General features: G+C 42.4%; 1 protein-coding gene across 2 annotated transcripts in view; it reads left to right on the top strand.

The window, feature by feature from the left end:
• The first annotated feature begins 1,398 nt into the window (after positions 1 to 1,398).
• Positions 1,399 to 19,349, top strand: part of ARHGAP21 (Rho GTPase activating protein 21) — a 112,297-nt gene continuing 94,346 nt past the window's right edge. Inside the window, exons 1-2 of one of the 2 annotated variants that reach the window (XM_050320589.1) lie at positions 1,399 to 1,521; positions 2,726 to 3,048. In XM_050320589.1, coding sequence (XP_050176546.1) covers positions 2,962 to 3,048 — 87 coding nt within the window. In that variant the 5' untranslated portion in view covers positions 1,399 to 1,521; positions 2,726 to 2,961. Of the gene's footprint in view, positions 1,522 to 2,276; positions 3,049 to 19,349 lie in introns of those variants that run through there. The other variant, XM_050320606.1, reaches the window with a different exon arrangement.

Below are 19,349 nucleotides of genomic sequence, written 5' to 3'. Positions count from 1 at the left end.
ATTTGTCACTGTATTGATGTAGTTGTGCTGATATAAACAGAGACTTGTTAGATACTATACAATCACTCAGAGTCTACTTGCGGTTTAATCTCTCCGAGACATTTTGTAAATTTGACAATGTTCTCTACAAATATGTTATGATGCTAATTTACATTTGGAGTCAGTACTGTGCTTCCTATACAAAAAATACTATGAATAACAGAACGGATTTTGTGTACATCATGGATTCTTGATGATGATGTGCAGACTGACATGTTGACGTCAGTGCAGAGAGCAGTATGCAGCTAAACACACACCTACACTTCTTGGTTCTGTTTGATAACAGATTCTCAACAGGAAAAGTGCCCTGACTGTTCCCCTTTTCCACCCTTCAAAAATCTCAAGTGAGTTTAATTTTGGTCTTTTCAACTTCTTGACAACCATTGAGTGGACTATATTATAAGTTTGCTCAAGGTCTGGATGGCAAATAAATCTTTAAATGCTGTATGACAGTGAGAAATGATTAGGGAGCTGGGCAGAACTCTCCTGCCGATTGCCAGCTGGACAGCAGTATGCTTATTTACAATATGTATATATAATCTCCGGTCCAGGTCAGGTTCAGCCACAAAGCAGTCTTTAACATTAGAAATTTATGAGGAACTCAAATTTTTCAGAAACTATTACACATTTTTGACTGTATACGAAATCCATGGCAGCACACGGTATTGTAGGTAAGCACCTGAAGCAGTGCAACCGGCCATGAGTTGTAACACCCTTTTAAACTTCACAGATGTGACCTTGGTTGACAAGAATTCGCATAGTGGGCCTTGAGACTTTTCCTCCAGCCACTGGAAGTAAGCTCTTTCCTCCGTTTTCTGGATACCAGTATTCATCCCTGCTGATGACGCAATTGTTGATGGATGTCTGATAACCAGTCCAGTCACCTCTTTTCAGAGACAGCGATCTCACGATCAAGGGTAGCACAATAAAAAAACCCACCACAACCCAAAACATTACTATTGTTTTTAGAACACAACCCTTTTGTTTCACTGACGACCTTTACTAATTCTCACAAATGCTTTGTTTTTCTTTGTTTCCTTTCACAGAGACCTTACTTGTCCAGCCTCTACGCTGGAAAACACAATTCTAGAGAACGAAATTAAAAATCACACTCCGATAACGATATAGAAAATGTTTAAAACCACCACCTTCGCGGAGACAACAAAACCAAGCTCCCCCCAGGACTTGAGCCGGGTCCGTCCCGAGCCAGCCGAGGGGCTGTCGCAGTCCCGGTCCTCCGAAGCCAGGTGCAGGTGGAGCTTGGCGGCACAGGCACCAAATCCTGCGTTAGGGCGGAAAATCTGAGCTCGTTCCTGAGTGCACACCCTCTGAGAACGCCCAGGGAAGGCGCAGCGAACGCCACCGCCCCAGGCCGTGCTGGCGGGCGGGGGCCGGCGGGGCTCTGCGCTCCGCGGCCGCAGGGCGGGTGCCCTGGACGGCAGCCGGGAGCCAGTTCCTGCCCTCGCGGTGTCGTCTGAGGAGGTGGGTGGATTTTTGGAGGGAAGAAGAAACCGCCAGCCTGGAGGCGGGGGAAGGGGCCGGGGACGTGATCCCCACCGGCCCCAGCGGCGGAGGTAGCGGGAGCCGCCAGCGCTGGCAGCGCCGCGGCGGGGAGAGGGGCCGGAGCCCTGCGGGCCGCCGAGTAAGAGGGGCCGGAGGAGGGACATGGGCAGCGCTGCCGGCCCGGCCCGGCGGGCTGGGGGCTGGTGGTCTCCCCTGTCGGGGCGGGGGCCGCCTGCGGCGATGGGACGGAACCGTGGCCTTCCCGGGGAGAGGATTTAACGGGACGGGCGGAACGGGGGCCGTGCTGGGGCCCGTGGGAGCGATCGCGGTGAGCGGCGCGGGGGAAGCGGCACAGCCCCCGCGCCTTCGGGAGGGCGCCAGCCGGAGCCCCCGGGCACGCCCGCGGCTCCCCCCGCTCGCCGAGCCCAGGCCGGTGCTCAGGTAGCCAGAGGAGCCCGGGGGGGCGCAGCTGGCGCGGCGCGATGGCCCCCGCGCCGAGACGCCCTAATTGTCGGCGGGGCCGCAGCGGCCGCCGGCTGCCGCTGTCGGGGCGAAGCGGCGTCTGTGCGGGGGGAGGCCCGAGGGAGGGGCGCGGGCGGGGCGTGGGGCGCGGTGGTCTGATCGCGAACGGCTCCGGCTACGTAGGCTGGGGGAGGGAGCCGCCTGTGAGCGGGGCAGACCCGCGTGAGAGACAAAAGCCCGGCACGGCCTCACTGCCGCCGGAGGGGTCTTTTGTTGCCGCTTCTTCGTCGGGGCTCGTGCGCTTCCCGCCGCACCCGCCCAGTCGCACCGCTGGATACGGCCAGGGCGGCAATCGCGAGCAGGCGGCGGCCTCCTCCCGGCCCGGAGAGCGAGCGGCCCCTCGGCCCCGACCTCCACCAGTTGATCAGAGTTCGGCCGGGCTGTGCCGGGGAGCGGCCCCACCGCCCCTGCCGGCCGGGGCTGCCCGGGCAGCGCTGCCCCGTCCTCGCTCCCTCGGGCGGCGTGTAGCGAAGTAGGAGGGAGCGGACACCTCCCGCCTCTCCCCGCCTGCCCTCTCCTCCCCGCGGCTGGGGCTCTGGATAGGAGGAGCCGGAGGAAGAGGAAGATGACGAGCGGGTGCAATTAGCCTAACAAGGGACGGGCGGTGGAGGCGGCGGCCCCTTGCCGAGGACTGACACATCTGCTCTCTCTCCTCCTTCAGCCATGAAGGCAGAAGCCGGGGAGCGCAGCTGAAGCCCAGGGTCGTTCCGGCGCTCTTCCCTATGGCAACCGCGTGAAGGGGCCGAGCCCCCCTCCCCCGGCGGCGGGGCTGGGCTGGCCGAGCCTCGCCTGCTGTGTGCGAGCGGCTCTGGCGTTGACTCCCTCCCTCCTGTCCGTTCCCTTCCCCGATGTGGGCTCCAGAGGATTTGCGCCTCCTTTGTAACCGGGAATGAAATAATGGCGACCCGGTGGGCAGCGGGGCCACCCGGCGGAGATGGAGACAACGAGCCCCCCCCGGGCGGCGGCAGCGGCGCCGGCGGCCAGGTAGGAGCGGCGGGGGCGGGCGGGGCGCGGGCCCGGCCGGGCTGCCGCCTCCCGCCGCGGGGAACGGCTTGGCTGGAGCGGCTTTAATGGCCGCCCCCTCTCTCCCTCCCTCTCTTTCTCCCTCCCTCCCGCCCGCTCTTCCTGCCCGCCCGCCCCGGAGTTGCCGGGAGTTGGACGCTGGGAGTGGTGCGGCTCCCCGGCAGCGGAGGGGAGGCAGCCGCCCGGCCGAGCGCTCTCGGGGCGCCGCTCCGGGGCCGGGCGGCGGTGGCGCCTCCGCTGCCTCACGGGCCGGGCGGTGGCTCCGCTTCCCGCCCCGTGGAGCCGCCGCCGCCCTCGCCCTCGGGACGGCGGTTTGCCCGGGGTCGCCCCTTGGGCCCCTCGCTCCCCACCCGGCCCCTCGGTCAGATCGCGGCGTGTCCACCGCACGCCCGACCTGCTCGCCCTGTCCCGACGCCTGTGCCCCGTCCCCGAGGGGCAGGAGCGCTTCGCTGGGCGGCACCGGGGGTACGGCCCCGTCCCTGTCGCACAGATCTAATGGGGTGATTTTTTTAGTAAAAATAAGGGTCCGGTTTCTGCCTCCTTGTACCCAGTACTTGCCACCCTCCTGCCTGTCCGTAACGGCTTACATTAAACGTATTTCTGTCCGTAGCATTTGTTGCTGCAACTCGTCGTCTGTGCGTTTAGTTCAGAAACTTCATAGTATGCCCTATGGTGGCACCATTGCATGTTTTGACTCGCAAGACAAAGTTTTTAACGCAGAACCATATCTGATGCTTCCTTCTGTGCTCCCTATTAGTAGTATAAGTGTGGAACAGCTGCAACTTCAGATCCAACAAAATACATGTAAGAGTTTCAATTTTTCTAGGATCTGTCTTAAACTTTATTTACAAAGACAAACTTACTTTTGTATTCCTCTGAGTTAGGGCACGTTGTGCTAAATTCAGAAAGCAAATTTGAATCTGCATAGGGCTGTGAAATATACACCCCTTTTGTTTGCTGAAACTGAAACACGGTAGAGTGATTTTTAAACCTACAGAACTTTAAAGTATGGGTGGTGTTTAGGTTGGTTGTGAGTTTTTGTTCTGTGTATTGTGTTTTGGTTTGGTTTCTTTTCCCTTTGGACAGTGAGTTTTAGTTTATTGCTATCCTCAGCTCACCCTTTTGCCTTGGTTTAAAAGTGGCACATATGGTATTGTAAGATTTTCCTTTCTACTGTCACCTCATTTAAGAGATTCACACAGTCTCTTTAAGCAGGTGGGTTAGGTGAGGACAAAATTGGAATCCTAAGTAAGGACGCAGAAAATGTTAAGACTTTGTGATAAAATGTGGTTATGTTTGGAGAACCTGTCTTTCAATACTGTTCAGATAGTTTAGAAAGAGAGAGGATACCACATGTCTAAGGGTAAAAATTAAAATCTGCTCTTTAATTCTGTCGTATTTAAACTGCTGGTCTTTTGGCACTGGCCCTTGTCATAATCCACCTATCCCTGCTGTGGTAAGCCCTAACAAGGTCTGTGGCACTTTTGGAGCTCATCATGTTAAAGCTGTCTAATTGGGGGCTGCTAATAGGTGTGGAATTGCAAAATGGACTGCTCTGCCTGTTGTTTTACATTGGTACTTACCTGGTACTTACACTTGCATGTTGCAGTTAAAATGTAACTGCTAGAAAACATACATTTAGGCTGGTGATTGCCTTAATCACGGCAGGCCTGATGTAATCTTTGCTTGAACTTAGACAGTGCTGTGAATGTCTGATCCAAGGTTGTGTTGCTCTCTCAGTTACCTCAGTATAATATTGCTGCATGTCTTAAAGTTCAGTTTATTTTCTTACAACTTTTTTTTTTCATAGGTTCCTGTAAAATGCTGAGAGAGAGAGTGTGATTTGGCATCTGCTGTCTCAGTTCAGTTGATGGAATAGTTGCTGTGTATAGTGTTTGATGTGCTATATGTGAACATATCCCTTTAACTAAAGTCTTACTTGTTTGTATTGAACAGTAAGAATGGCTTTTCTGTTTAAAAAACAGAAAACACCTTTAATGAAAGACAGTTACTATAAAAAGGGAATTTTAAGTTTTCAGAAAAATTGCTGCAGTTGCAGGGTTTGATATGCAAGATATTAGCAACTTTGGGAAATGATTTATGGTTTTGGGACACTGTATCCCATATGGTGTTTGCATTGTAATGCAGTAATTAACTCATTTGATTTTTAGCTGTAGACCTGTACACATGGCAGGTTGTCACGAGGAAGACTCCAAGCATAGTGCTTGTTCATCACAGTCAAGAGAATCCCAACAAATTACCATTTTCAACCAGTTAAGGTTTTGGAAATGCATAACTGTAATCATCAAGGTTTGAGCAAGAACTGAAAGACTTGTCCTCTGGCTTCAGGATCAGTGGTCAGACAAAGAAGGGGCATGTCTGACTGAGAAGTGGTGCTTCTGTGTATCTTTGTGTACACAGGTGGGAGAACAGAGGACATGCAGTTTGAGTCTTCTGGTACTGCATATGTTGGTTGATAATTGTGTTTTGTTTTGGACGCCTGTCTAATCTGATATTAAGTTCCATTTGGTCATGCCTTCCCAAGGTTTCTGTTTTTATTTTCGCTTCATTTTTTTTCATTTTCCCTTTTACACTGTACCTGGTGGTCTTTTTCACTTCACAGCCCCTTCACTGAAACGATTGTTGAGAACAAAGATTGCGCGTTCAGGCTTGCAGGCTCCTGTCTGAACATGGAGCGCTTGCTCAAAGGGACAGGTCACGTATTCTGGGCTCTGGGGAGAGCTGGCAGTGAGGGCCAGGGACTCTCAGGGCTGTTTGCCATTCTGTTTGAAATCTGACACACGTTTACAAATGGAAGAATTGCTGAGCTTATGTTCATAAGGACAGATAAGCGAGAGCGTGTTCCTTCTGGCTTTTAGATTAATAAGCATATGCTATCTCTGTTTCGTCAGGTTGTAGCGGTGTTTGCTGGAGTGTTTAAGCCCTGCTGAGGTACATGCAGTACTGCTTCAGTCACAACATCCCATCTACAGGCCTGTCCAGATTTGAGGCTGGAACTGGCTTCTTTGTTAGTGTAAATTTAATTTCCCGTCCTTTGCCTAGAAAGGCACAACAAAAACTGCCCTTTTATTTCTTCTTTTCTATTCCCACTGTTTTGCATTTTAATAATTGCCAGATCTGTTTGTGGTATAGTTTACTGTTCTGCATGTTAAATACAGGATGAAAAAAAACAGTAACCAAAGCATATTTAGCTTTAAAAGTCAGATTGTAATTCTTAGTAATACAGTTTCCTCAATTTGTGAATACTAAAAATGCTTTAGCAAATAATTTTATTAAGACTGATATTTTTCTCTTGGAATTCATTAGAGCACACATTCATTTATATATTTATTGTAAATTTCTAATACTTTACTGCAAATTTGCAGTAAGAGTGTGAGGTTTTAGGTTTGTGGGATTTTTTTTGTTTTGCTCAACAGCTGAGTTGTTAGGAATAGTGAACTGTCTTTGGAGATTCCCAAGAGCTTCTGCATTTGGCAGTAGTTAGGAATACATTTCCAAAGACTTCTGTAAAAGAAAAGTCAGAGGTTATTTAGTACTTGTTTTGTAATTACAATTGTTCAATTTCAGAGAAGGGAAAGAAAACCCCACAATATTCTCACTCCTACACCTTATCAGAGAGAGCACAACTGCGTAAACTCAAGAGAAGCATGTGCTGGGTCAGGAACCAGAGAAGGGCACTGATGACGCTATAAATAGAAAATCATTTGCGTTCTTGCTAACAATAATTAATAGATCGTTTACTATTTTAACAACCTGGTTGGGATGACATTGCTAAACTTCTAGTGGTGACTCCCAGGTGTTACAACTCTTTAGGGGCAGAAGGACTGAAGCTGTATTTTGATCCTGCATATCAGTCTTTATGTAATTATGCCTGTAAACATGTAAACTGTTCTGAAACTCTTTGTTGTTGGTGTTGGTGCTTTTGCTATGCCTGGTGCTTACACGCTGGAAGGTTTAACCGTAATGTTGAAGTTATCAGAATTGGAGAAATGCAGTTGTAAGATTTTATATGTCAAGTAGTACAGAGTAATGGTTGTTAGGAGTGTACATTACTTAGGGGGAAAGAGAATTTTGCATAAACCTGTTAAGAGAGAATAAATTTAGTATAAATACCAGTCTTACCAGGAGCTGTGATTGCAGCTATTCAATAGGCTGGAGTCAAATCCTGTTTAATCATGCAAGCATAATGCTGACTTCTGCTCTCATTTATGTCACAGAGAGCATAAGATAATTTGACAAAACATGGATCTCTTCCATGAGGAAATGTTACGTATTTGATAAGTGACAATATAAAGCAGAAAACACCTTCCTTTTCTTGAAGGAACTATCTGCTTTCAAATGTAACTATGTTTGATGTTTTTTTCAAAGTGACTTTCTGCTTCCCAATAATACAGCTGTGTTGATCATATCACTTTGATAATTGTCCGAAAAAAAATATTTTTGCAACACAAACGGAGTGGACTGAAGAGTGTCTTGAACTGTGTCCATATGAAATAATTGCATATATTTCATGCAGTATGCGCATTACAAGAATGAACTTTTTTCTTCAGCAGGTTTGACAAACATCAAATCACTGAGTTGACTTTTTTCTCTGTATAACCTATTTTTAATGATTGCTGTTTTTAAAATGTGAAAATGTCTGCTACTTCAGACGTACTATCTCATGTCCTTCATATTTACTTACATGAAAAAAATATTGAGAGAACAGTTGAGGAATAGGAGATACTTAGTCTTATGCACTGTATGCATTTGTGATCTTCTCCCTTTTGTACCTTTGAAAACATCTTACTGGAAGTGGATGACCAAATCGTAGCTCAGCTGAACAGTATGTGCTCTGAAAAGAGTGAAATAAAAGCTGGTCTTTTTTTAAAATTTTGTGAATACATACACATGTTGCTTTTTAGATGGTGATTAGAATATAAACCTGTGCAACTGTCAGCCTTACTAAAAGAAAAACTTTCTGTATCTCTTTCTAAGGAACACCATTAGGCTAAGCTGTTAGGAATATATACTGGTGCTTTGTAGCTGGTGTTTTTTGTTTTTTTCTCTTATAACAACTGCAAGAAAAATTGAGGTTTTCTAGCATTCAGAGATTGTAAGTTATTCTTCCTTGCAGTTGTTTTTATATTAAATTGCATAGGATAGGAGGCAGATATAAAAAGTTGGAAAATGATGTTAAATGAAACCGAGATTTATTTCTGGTGGTTAACAGGGGTCATTGTTTTTAAAAAGCATGGATTATCCTTGGTATAAATGGTGAGGCTTCTAAACTGGCATTGAAACAGTCTGAGCTGACAGCACACCAGAAGTCAGTCTGATGGGCTGTTAGATATAATTCCATGATTGTGGAAGGTGTCAGAGCCTATGTTCTCTTCAAAACCTTAGGGCCTTGCTGTAGAGGAAGTGTTTGTCTGCTTACACAATAGATAATATATATATCTATATTAAAAATAATGTTATGGTAAGCATAGTACAGAGACACTGGATGAGAGCTATGCTGTCTGATCAGATTGATGGATGAATGGGGGTAAACATGTCAAACTTTGCTTGTCTGTAATACAAAATGTAGATAATGGCAAGTGGTGTGCATTTCTCCTTCCAAATCCTTCTTATGTCTTGTAATTTTTAATATTTCTGCAAAGACACTTCTGTGTTATTTTTTGCCCATCACCCAGCAGTAGGCACATGCAGTAGAAGTATAATGGGCAGGAGCAGCGACATCAAACAGGCTTTGACTGTGTTCATATCAGGGGCTTGACACATCTTGTAAACCTGAAAATGCCTAATCTCACAGTTGCAAGGTGGGATAAGGTGTTTTATGTGTACAGTTCTTGAATGCATAAAAGTTATTTGATGGGAAGGCTTCCTCTGGCATTTTTCCTTTTTACTGTGTTTTTTTGTTTTGTTTTGTTTTTTTAATTTTATTTTAAACTAAGGTGAAAAGCATTTTTCATTTACTCTAGTTAGATGGGAACTCTGGCTACTCCCTGAATTGTTGTTTACCTTGCTAATGGTGAAACAACTTTCTGAATTTACTGTTTCATCATTGCTGTTGAATTTAAAGAGAACCCTTCTGGGGAAGTGATACTAGAGTTTAGAGAGTGGATCACTTGGTAGTAGGATTGTAAAAACTGGGCACAACTATATGCTTTGTTCTCTGAGTCTCTGGGGGCTAGAACTACTGCATTTTTCTGAATTGGTGTACCCTGTTGTTCTGTATGCCAGTGAATTATGTTCAGCACAAGGCGTTGCTGCTTTATATTTTCTGTTCTTGATTTTTGCATCGAAAACTTGTAGTTCAGAAGTGTTTGAGTGAAGTATTGAGAGCTGTTGCTGCAGCTCTCTGAACAGTATCATGTTTAAGAGAGCCTGATACAAATCATGTTAGTAAATATTTGGTGTTGGGAAAAAGAGGTTCTGTGTGGGCATTCTGGAAAAATACAAACAGCTGTTGAGATTTGACTCTGGCTTGCAACCATGAGCGTACATCTTTGGGAGTGTAGTAGGTAGTAGGCTTATTTTTGTTCTAAATTTCTTTATTTCCATTTGCCGGCAGCTGCTGCTTTGGTGAGAGTGAATGAGGAGCCTCCTTAGAGGACATGGCTAATTACAGATCGGCTGTTGGTGGAGGGGGGCACACGGAGATAGACATTTTCCTTTATGTGTGTGCCATTTGCATAATGTGTTAGGACACACAGTATGGACTGCATTAAGCATTAGCAAATATGCTGTAGGGAATAATCTTGCACTGGAATCACTGAGCTGGCTGGATAACACAATCTTCTTTATTTTAAATTTTGAGGCTTATGTTTGTTTGAAGGGCCAGGGACAAGAAATCAAATAAAGAGCTTTAAACTGTGTTGAGGAGGGAGATTCTAAATGCTTCTAAGTGCAACCAACAGTTGCAGTTGGTACAAATAGGTTGAAAAGAGAAACCTGAACCTGTTTCTTTTTTTTTTTTTAAACCTAATAGAAATGGTGGTGTGCCCTCCTACTCGTATCTCTGTATATCTCTTTGTACACTTTAATAAATTACTACTTCTTACTGAAACTTTATTACAAACCACCCACCCTTTAAAAGATTATATTTTATTCTCTTCTAGTTTAATTTTTCATCTAAATATTTGGGTTTTTGTTTGAAGCTTATGAGAACATAAGGTAATGAACAATCCTGTAATAAAAACATGCTAAAAAATCAAAGCTTCTTAAATCACCTTAAACCTTAGTGTTGAATATACCTGTGTACTTTTTTTATTCGAAGTGCGAGGGCAGAAGAGACTAAAATTAAAACAGCCTCTTGTGATGCAGTTTAACACTTTGAGATGGATAGGTGTCTTGAGTACTACTTGTTTTGTCCATGGGATGAGCAAAAAGAGAACCTTCAAATTCTCAGAAGTCCCTTTGGGATCACTTGGTTTATTGCAGACAAACAGAGTCTACCCAGTCATATGTTCGTGGCATTGAAGTGAACTCAATTTTGAGAAGTAAAACTGATGTCAATCTACAACTCAAATTGTGGTTTTGCATTTGAAAACTGCACATGGAGAGATGTTCAAAAACTAGTTTATGGAGTTAAAGTAGTGAATTTCAAAACCATAATACAATTCCAGTTATTTTTGAGGAAAACATGACATTTTAATTTGTCCAAGGTCTGTCCTGTTGTAGTAACATTTGGAAGTGGCTGATTTCCTAAGAAACTTGACAGATATTTAAATACAATTCTTTAATTAAAGGCTGTTATAGTTCAGACAAGTTTACGCTCATATGTCCTCAGTTTTATGATATCTAAGAGGGCTAGAGTTCAGTCAGCAGTTGCAGGAGTGCAGGAGTATGAAAAGCTGTCAAAATTTCCTTGTGATGCAAGAAGTGAGAACTGAAATATTTTGTTGTTGTTTTGACCAGCAAAAGAAGCAGCAGGTCTAGTATGTGCTCCTCAAGCAGGTGACTCTTACTACCTGTATGTTCTGACCTGTTTGTTGTAAGATAAGGATCTGGTGAGGGTTATCTCTGAGAAGAATGCCGCAGTTTTCATGTAACAAGCTGTCCCATTGCAGTTCATGCTTTGTTTTTGTTCCTGTGCTTTTCTTCTCAGGTCTCTAATTTTGATGCAACTTTAATAGGGAGCCTGTGACTCCAGTGAAAAGTATTCCCATGTGTAGCCACAAACATTTCTTATTCATCAATGGCTGTAAAATCTGACTTGTTCCTTCTTGCATGCATTTTAAAATTTTATTATCCTCAATCACCATGGTAAGAGGTGAGTAAGTAAACTTTGCCCGGAGTAATCAATTTTCATGGCAATTTTACAGGTCTTCTGCTCCGTTCTGTGTACTTGCACTGGTTTTGTATGGGTCTGTCTAAATACAGTCTTGCATTTTCTGTATGCTTTAGTTATTTTTTTAAAAAAACATGTTGCAGAAGTTGTTTTGGAACTGCTGGTGAGGTGGGATTTAAACATGGTCTCTCTCTTAAGGAGAGAAGAATGAATGGCTTGTGTATTGCTCTGGGAGTATTAAAGTTTCCCATCTTGACAAATTATCAATAATATGAAAATTGGAAGAGTGAAACATGTTAATATGAATAATCTTCAGTGTTTCTTGCAATCTGTGCATCTGAATCAGATGCTAGAGTATTTTGGTAGCTGTAAGTAGTTTGGCAAGCTGGTATCGTGATCCTGATGTCATGGGTGTCTTACAAGCTCATTACTTGCATCTCTTTTGTTAGCATTTTAATTTAATTTAAAAAAAAGGGAAGAAGTATTCCTTTGTCTTAAAAATACTGCACACCTGACCAAAATGGTCCTCGTGGCTGAGTCTGTGCAACAAAGGTTTTTTCTAGATGAAAGTGTTACGAAACATGGTGTTGTAGAATGGATGCTGGCCAATACCCGTGGCATTTCGTAGCCCGTGCCCTTTAGGTGTTGTTTTTTCATGAGTTCCTTATAGGTGGTTGTAAGTAATTTTCTCTCTATTTGCACTGTGACTGAGGCTATGATCCAACTGTATATCTGAACAGGTCTGATAACTTTCTGCAGTTTTCATGAGTTAAATGGCAACAGAGAGTTAAAGTGCTTATTTTTTTTTATTTTTCTTTGTAGAGAACTTCTGCTTGCTGATGCAGTTATTAAGATAAATAAAGATGAATTATCTGTGAAGAAATGCTGAAAGACCTTTTGATCTTCAGCACTAGTTGATATAAAATGAAAACTGAAGTGTGCATAAATGTCAAGTAATATGTCACATATAAAATACTGGGAGGTAATGATTAACTTGGAGCTCATGGGTAAAGTCTTAAGAGTTGTGGTAGGTAACTCCAAGGATTAAACAGTAGCTTAATGCTTGGTGTTGGTCAAAAATACAGATTGTCATCCATTGCCTAATAATTTTGAAGAGTTAATGTTCTCTGTCATACCTCAATGTATAAATCCATAGTGCACTTGGAGCTGGTGTGTCTTAAGTCTAGTGCTGTCCCATCTCCCTTCATTTTTCCTCATCTGGGAAACAATATAGTGAGGCCAGAAAAGTCACAGAGAAATGGCATCTATGATAATTGAATTTATGGACTTGGTATCAAAATCAAAAAAGGAAGCTAGGATTTGGCAGTTTGGGAAGAGACAGAGGTGATGTTCAGATGCTTTCTCCAACTCTCTTGAATTTCTATGGATCAGCTTTCTATTACCTACACCAAGAACTTGAGGGTGTCAAATGAGCATGGGTGGAGTGAGAACAAGCAAAAGGAGATGTTCTTTGCATAAAAGTTAAGCTTGTTACTCTGCACCATAATCTTTTGGAAGCTAAAAGTTTGTATGCAACCCAGATGCATTTTTTAAAGAACAATACTTTTAGAGTTACTCAGTACCCTTGTAGTGGAATAGATTACGGATTTGTGAGCAATTGAAGCTGGAAGGATAGTCTATTGATGCTTGCTTCTATGTTCTTTCCTAATTATTGGCAGCTTTCAGCATTTGGTCAGTGTAGGAGAAGGGCTAGGTGAACCTTTGATCTGACCTACAGGTGTTCTTACATGTTGCAATGCTGATTCCATGATAGCTCATCAGGATTCTGTCTGCTTTCATGAGGTTCTGTACCAACCCTGATGAAACAAGGCAGCTGTTGGTGATCAGCTACAGGAAATGGAGTTTTTCAAATATTCAGGACTGAAACCTATTTTTACTTCTCGAAGATACCAAACTTGTCTTTGATTTTGCTTGTTTTTGTTAAAGTTGCTGGTAATTCTTGTTGCATTTTATAGGTCTAATGTTCTCCAGTGTTAATAAGCTAAAATGAAATGCACAGTTACCTGCTTTTGTGTTCACTTCATCTCTTTTTCCATCAACCCTTCTAGTTGAAGGGAGAGGGCAAGGTGATGGTGCTTATACACAGAACTTGTATATGCTTTCATATATCTTATTTCTTTTCCACTTGTTTTCTTGTTTTCTTTTGCACTGTCAGGCATGTGCTCTTTTTTGTCTGTTGAATTGTTTTCTGCATTACTTTTTTAGTGGACTGCATTATATTGCAAGACTTCATTTCCCAATTCCAAGTCTTACAAATACAGCAACAGCAAAACCGGTAAAATCCCTTAGAGCCAGTGGAAATATCTCTTCTTTTTTTTTTTTTTTCCTTTTTTTTTTCTGTGATGAATGATGCTACTGGGTCTTCTCGTCACTGGACTGAAAGAGGAGTAACTATTCTAAAGTTCTGTGGTAGCAGCTTAGGGAATGGAAGCTGCACTTTCAGGGGCTGCACAGCAATCTTGAAAAGCATGGGACTGAGTGATGTACAAGTCAGGGAAAGTACATCAGGAAGGAGCTCCTCCTGGCAAAATGGAACTTCTCTTCACCAAAAACTTCTTCTCTTCACCTGAAAATCAGTTATCGAGAAGGTAAAAAAAAAAAAAACGACAACAAAACCAACTTCTACCTAAACAATTGTGAAATGAAATGGCCATGAAATAGTTTTGTTGAGTTGGTTTTTTTTCTTTGTGGGTAGGCAGACCGACAACCTCCACCCCCAAAACCTATTTTTAAAGCTAGATCTAAAATGTTACAAGGAGACTGTGGCTAAGATGGTTTCTGCTCTTGTAATCAGTGATTCACGACTGAGAAACTAAATTCTTTAATGTGAGTGAGTAGAGACAGTGGTAATATTAGACAGTTACTCAGCAAGGCGTGTTCAGGGTAAACAGTTCTCACTGGTAAGTTTGTCTGTAGAGAATAATTTTTTCCTTGTTTCATTTAAACCAGAGAGTTGTATAAACTTATGGAAAAAATCTTGTGTTCAGTTTAGAATTCAGTGCTGCCTGTTATTCACACTATCCGGTGTGAGTTTATTTGGGAAAAAGATTGTCCCCCTGCAACTCCCTCGGCATGTTAACCTTTATCCATTTCATGGCCAGTGTTCAGTGGCTTAAATTGTGGATGATGCAACATCAGTCACTGATGTAATGGTTGCCTGTAAGCTTCCTTGCAGTTCACAATGGGAATCTGAAGTTTGGAAACAGAATTTTATATGTGTTATGTTCTGTGTCTGCTGTGAGGGAGGTGAAGCACAAATACCACAATCATCTTATTTTGGATAGTGCCAGAAGAGTGAATCATGATGTTTTAGTGTGGGGGCTTTTTTGTTTGTGGTTTTGGGTTTTTTGGTGGTGTGTTGCTGTGTGGGTGGTGGTGGGTTTTTTTAAATTCAAACCATTAATGCTACCAGATGAGTTGAGGGGAAGGTGTTATGTGCAAGATTAGGAACAGGGTTTTGGGAGTGACTTGACCTTAAGTTCAGTTAATACAGTGTCACTTCCCCCACTTAGATAATCTGGTCTGGCAGATTTCTCTTTGCTGCTTAGGACCCAAGATACCATGAGCTTTCGTTCCTTGGAAAGTGCCTGTAGTCTTCCCATCTCCTGTAAGTGAGAAAGTAGGGATTACAAGCATATGCCCTCAGCTGAGCATTACCAGCCTTTTCAACCCATGAGGAGCAGTGGTTGTTCTTCCTCTGTATTCTTTATCACATGGTGCAATTGTTTTATGTGGAACTTGGTTTCTTTCTTGCAAAGACACTTCTCATTTGGGAAAGAAATACAACTAGTTGCATTTGAGAATGACTCACTACACTTCTGTAGTGTAGATCTTCCAATTAATTCTTACCCCTTAATAATGCCTTTATGGGGCACTTGCACTTTATTTCACAAGTCTGTTTTTCTCTGTTACCTTGTTTTGGCTGTTAAATGGCTGTTATAATGTGGTAGTAGAGGCTTTACTGTTTCATTATGCTACTTAGTACTTTGAGTTTCAGCCAGTTCCTAGAAGTTCCATTGTATTTATTGCTTACAAGGATTGGAGTCCAGGCGATTTTCTTATTCTTGAGTGCAGATGTAGATTAAATGATTTCAGAAATAGCAAATGTGTGTGGGAAAATATTTTGTGATGGCTTATGTTAATAAAACTTTCTTAATTATTGGAAAAAAGTATTCAGTCTAATTCAAAATACTAAAATAGGGGGAAAATACATTATTCGATACTTCATAAAATAGCCTGTATAAGTCCTTTAGGATGAAGATTCTTCTGGACTTCAGCAGGCTTTGGATCAGCGGTTCTAATAAATGAACCTTTGAAAAAAGTCTTTAATTCTTGTGAAAACCTGTCATGCCTGTTCTATTATGGTTCTTTAACACTGACTGCTTTTTGTATTATGTGCTAAAATATTAGTAAATAACTTGCATTGTATACTTGCTGCAAACCTTCATGTGGAGGAATTGGTGTCACGTTTATGCAAAAATAACTCCAAACTACTAACATTTTCTAAAATTCTCAGAGTAAAAAGCCTACAAATACCACTCCTTTTTCTTCTTGAAATGCAAAACTATAATTACTGTCAAAAACCTGACATGCTATTGTATCATTCTGTGATACGAAGTCACAACATGAAAATATGAAGAATGTGGTAAAAAACCCAGTAATTTGAACTTAAACACACCATGGAGGTTGATATGTTTGTTTTGAGGACAAAACTCTGGTATTTTTTTACTACTCCTTTATTCTTACCCAAATTAAGTGAGGGGAAAAAGCTTGACTCTTTAAAGGAAATCTGTGAAGAATAAGTCCTGCTTTTTTGAATATCTGCAACTTGAAAGAGTTGTAGACACATCTCTGAAACCATGCAAATAAGACTCTTTGCTGTAAACACAGTACAAATTGTGGATTTAAAAAATGTAAATTTAATCTAAAAAAGAAAAGCAAAATTAAAAGAAATTCTTGAGCATCTTTCCATAGCGAGTCATGGACTGAAGTATAATTATACTTCATTTAGTGTATACTTCCAGCATTAACAAAATCTGACTGTTTTAAGAGAATTCTTTTCCTGTTTTGTTGTTTTTTGGGACTTTTTTTTCTTTGCAACTTTGCTTGTAGAAGCCTCATGTGCAAAGGGTATAGATATCTTACCTAGAAATAACAGAATAGATGGTTAAATGTTCTCCCTAAACACTCAACTGGGAAAGTAGTAAGAACATTCTAAAGCTCCCTTAAAAAACACTGCTTTTAAGTTTTTTTTTAATTGTAATTGAATTTTATCTGTTGTTCTGCTGTGTGATCCTTTTGCAGGAATTTGTAGTCAGCTGTGAATATTTGAAGTATTTTTTCTCCTGTTGGACTTCGAATAATGAGGTAGATTAATGTGAAAATATACCTTATTAAAGAACATAGTTATAAATTTGGTAAGTAGATTTTTGTATAGCCTGAACTTGGAAGTAAGAGGTAGTCAGAATTGCCCACAATGGCAAAGTGCAGGGATCAACTGATAATGTCATAATTAGCTGTGGTACAAAGGAAAGGCTTTTCTGTGGTTTCCACAGGATCTTACCTGGAGCCTGGAAATCACTCCTGTACCTTGTACAATCACTCCTTGGTATTAAATCTTTCAGGAGCCCCTGGTGGTCTAGTGGTAAGGGCGCGGCGCTGTCACCGCCGAGGCCCGGGTTCGATTCCCGGTCAGGGACACTCCCCAGGCAGGTGGAGCTCGTTAGCCCTTAAAGCAATCCATCTACGTCCTAAGGACCTCGCTGCCACCGTCCAAGCTCGCTTGGCCCCGGCAGATGAACCTTAGGATTAAAGGGTGGGCTCAGTTCCCGCGCACGCTGTGTCTCACCTAAAAAAAAATCCAATGCGCAGGCTGGAAGGTGTAAAGACCTTCCCCGGATCTTCGCTCCGAAGACTGGCCATTATTATTATTAAATCTTTCTATGACTCAAGAGTTTCTGGCTTTCTGAGATCAGTATCAGGGTGAATTTGTTCTTCTGATTCCTGCTTCCTTCCATAAACCCATGTGATTATATTTTGTAATTGTAGATCCTGTAAGTAAGTGGTTTCTGAAGCCAGAAGTTTGAGAAAATGATGACATTTACGTGAATAACATCGTTTCAGTAAAATTAAATGAGAATGGCAGAGAAGTGGAGACTTCTTTACACTTCCCTTCACAGTCTGGGGTGCATGTTAGCACAGGGTACTGCCAGACTATATTGGACGTGAATCATTGAGGTTGGAAGGCACTTCTGAAGATGGTGTAGTTCAGTAAACGAACCGGCCACCCAGGATGGTGTCCAGGCTGGTTTTGACTACAGCGATGGAGACTCAGCAGCTTCTCTGGCACCCTGTTTCAGTGTTATGATTGTCCTTACAGTAAAAGTTGGGGTTTTTTTAGTGTTTAAAGGGGTTTTCCTCTGTTTCAGCTTGTGTGTAATGCCTCTTGTAGTTTCATATTTGGCCTCCAGCTGGACCTCTTGCTGTTGTTCATAACCCTTTCAACCTGGCAATTCAACCACTTTCCAGTTGAGTTCACTGTCCATTTATCTAGCCCATACATCATCAGTTTGTCTGTAGGAACATTATATTATTATTATATTATATTATTATATAATATTATATATTATATATTATATAATATATTATATTATTATATTATAATTACATTATATTATATTATAAATTATATTTGACAGTGTCAAAAACCCTTCTGATGTCAGGATAAAAAATACTTGGTGCTCTTCTCTCATCCACCAAGCCAGTCAGGTCCTTCAGGTTGATTAAGCATGGTTTCATCAAGAAGGTGATAAATCTTCTTGTCCTTTCTGTGTTTGGAAACCGTTGTTGTTGCCCTTCATGTCCCATACCTGATGGAAACGCAGGTGGGCTTTGGCTTTCCTAAGCCCCATCATTACATGCTCAGACAGAGTCTCTGTTCGTCCTGGGTCACCTGGGTCATGCTTGTGATCTTGTACACTCCCTTTTTCCATTTGAGTTCAGTCAGAAGCCTCTTGTTATCCATGCAGACCTCCTGCCACCTTTGCTTGATTCTCTGCACGCTGGTAAGGACCATTTTTGAGCTTGTAGAAGGAGATCCATGAAAATCAACCAGCTCTCCTGGACCCCTCTTCTCTCCAGACTGTCTCCTCTGGAATTCTTCCAAGCTGATCCCTGAACAGTTCTGTTGTTCAGAAGTCCAGGGCTGTGATGCTGTTATTTGGTTTGCTTTCTGCTCTCAGGATCCTGAACCTCACTGTTCACAGTCACTGTAGCCAAGGTGGCCCCTGAATCTCATCCCCTCAAGAATTCTTCCTTGTCTCTAAATGTGAGGTGCAGCCGCTTGCCTTTTCCTTTTTGGATCCTCAGTCACCTGTGCCAGAAAGCAACTTTTAGCACATTCTGGAAATCTGCTGGATTGCTTGTGTTCTGCTGTGATGTTAATAAAATTATTAAAAATAATATCTATTTTGTTACATACATTTTTTCTGAATGCCTTCTGAATTGGTCTTGTTCAAGATAAAATAGGAGCTGCCCTTACAGGCTATTGACCAGGAACTTGTACAGAGTAATTAAATACAGAGAAAAGAAAGTTTCATTAGAGATGAATTGGTTTCATCATACAACATAATTTGAAAGCCAGGATATAAATTTAGTAAGAAAACCGGTGAAGAGGTTTGGTAAAGGACTGTTAAATAACGATGTTTGGCACATGATATTTTGTGCAAACACACAAAGGTCATGGAGCTTCTGTCATTTGATCTGAAGTTGCTGTATGGTGATTTTTTTAAAAACTTCTCACTTGAAAGAGAAGGTTAGGAAATACACCGTCCTTTTGCAGACATAGGAAGAAATGATAATAAAAGCTTCTAGAAAAGAACCACTTCTCTAGTACCAAATAGTTTTGCGCCGTCCTCTTACTGTCTTGTAATGAAGAGCTTGGCAT

This window comes from Myiozetetes cayanensis, unplaced genomic scaffold (genome assembly GCF_022539395.1).
Source record: "Myiozetetes cayanensis isolate MyiCay16 unplaced genomic scaffold, myiCay2020 scf1, whole genome shotgun sequence".
Lineage (NCBI taxonomy): Eukaryota > Metazoa > Chordata > Aves > Passeriformes > Tyrannidae > Myiozetetes > Myiozetetes cayanensis.
This window is presented reverse-complemented; position numbering and strand designations above follow the sequence as displayed.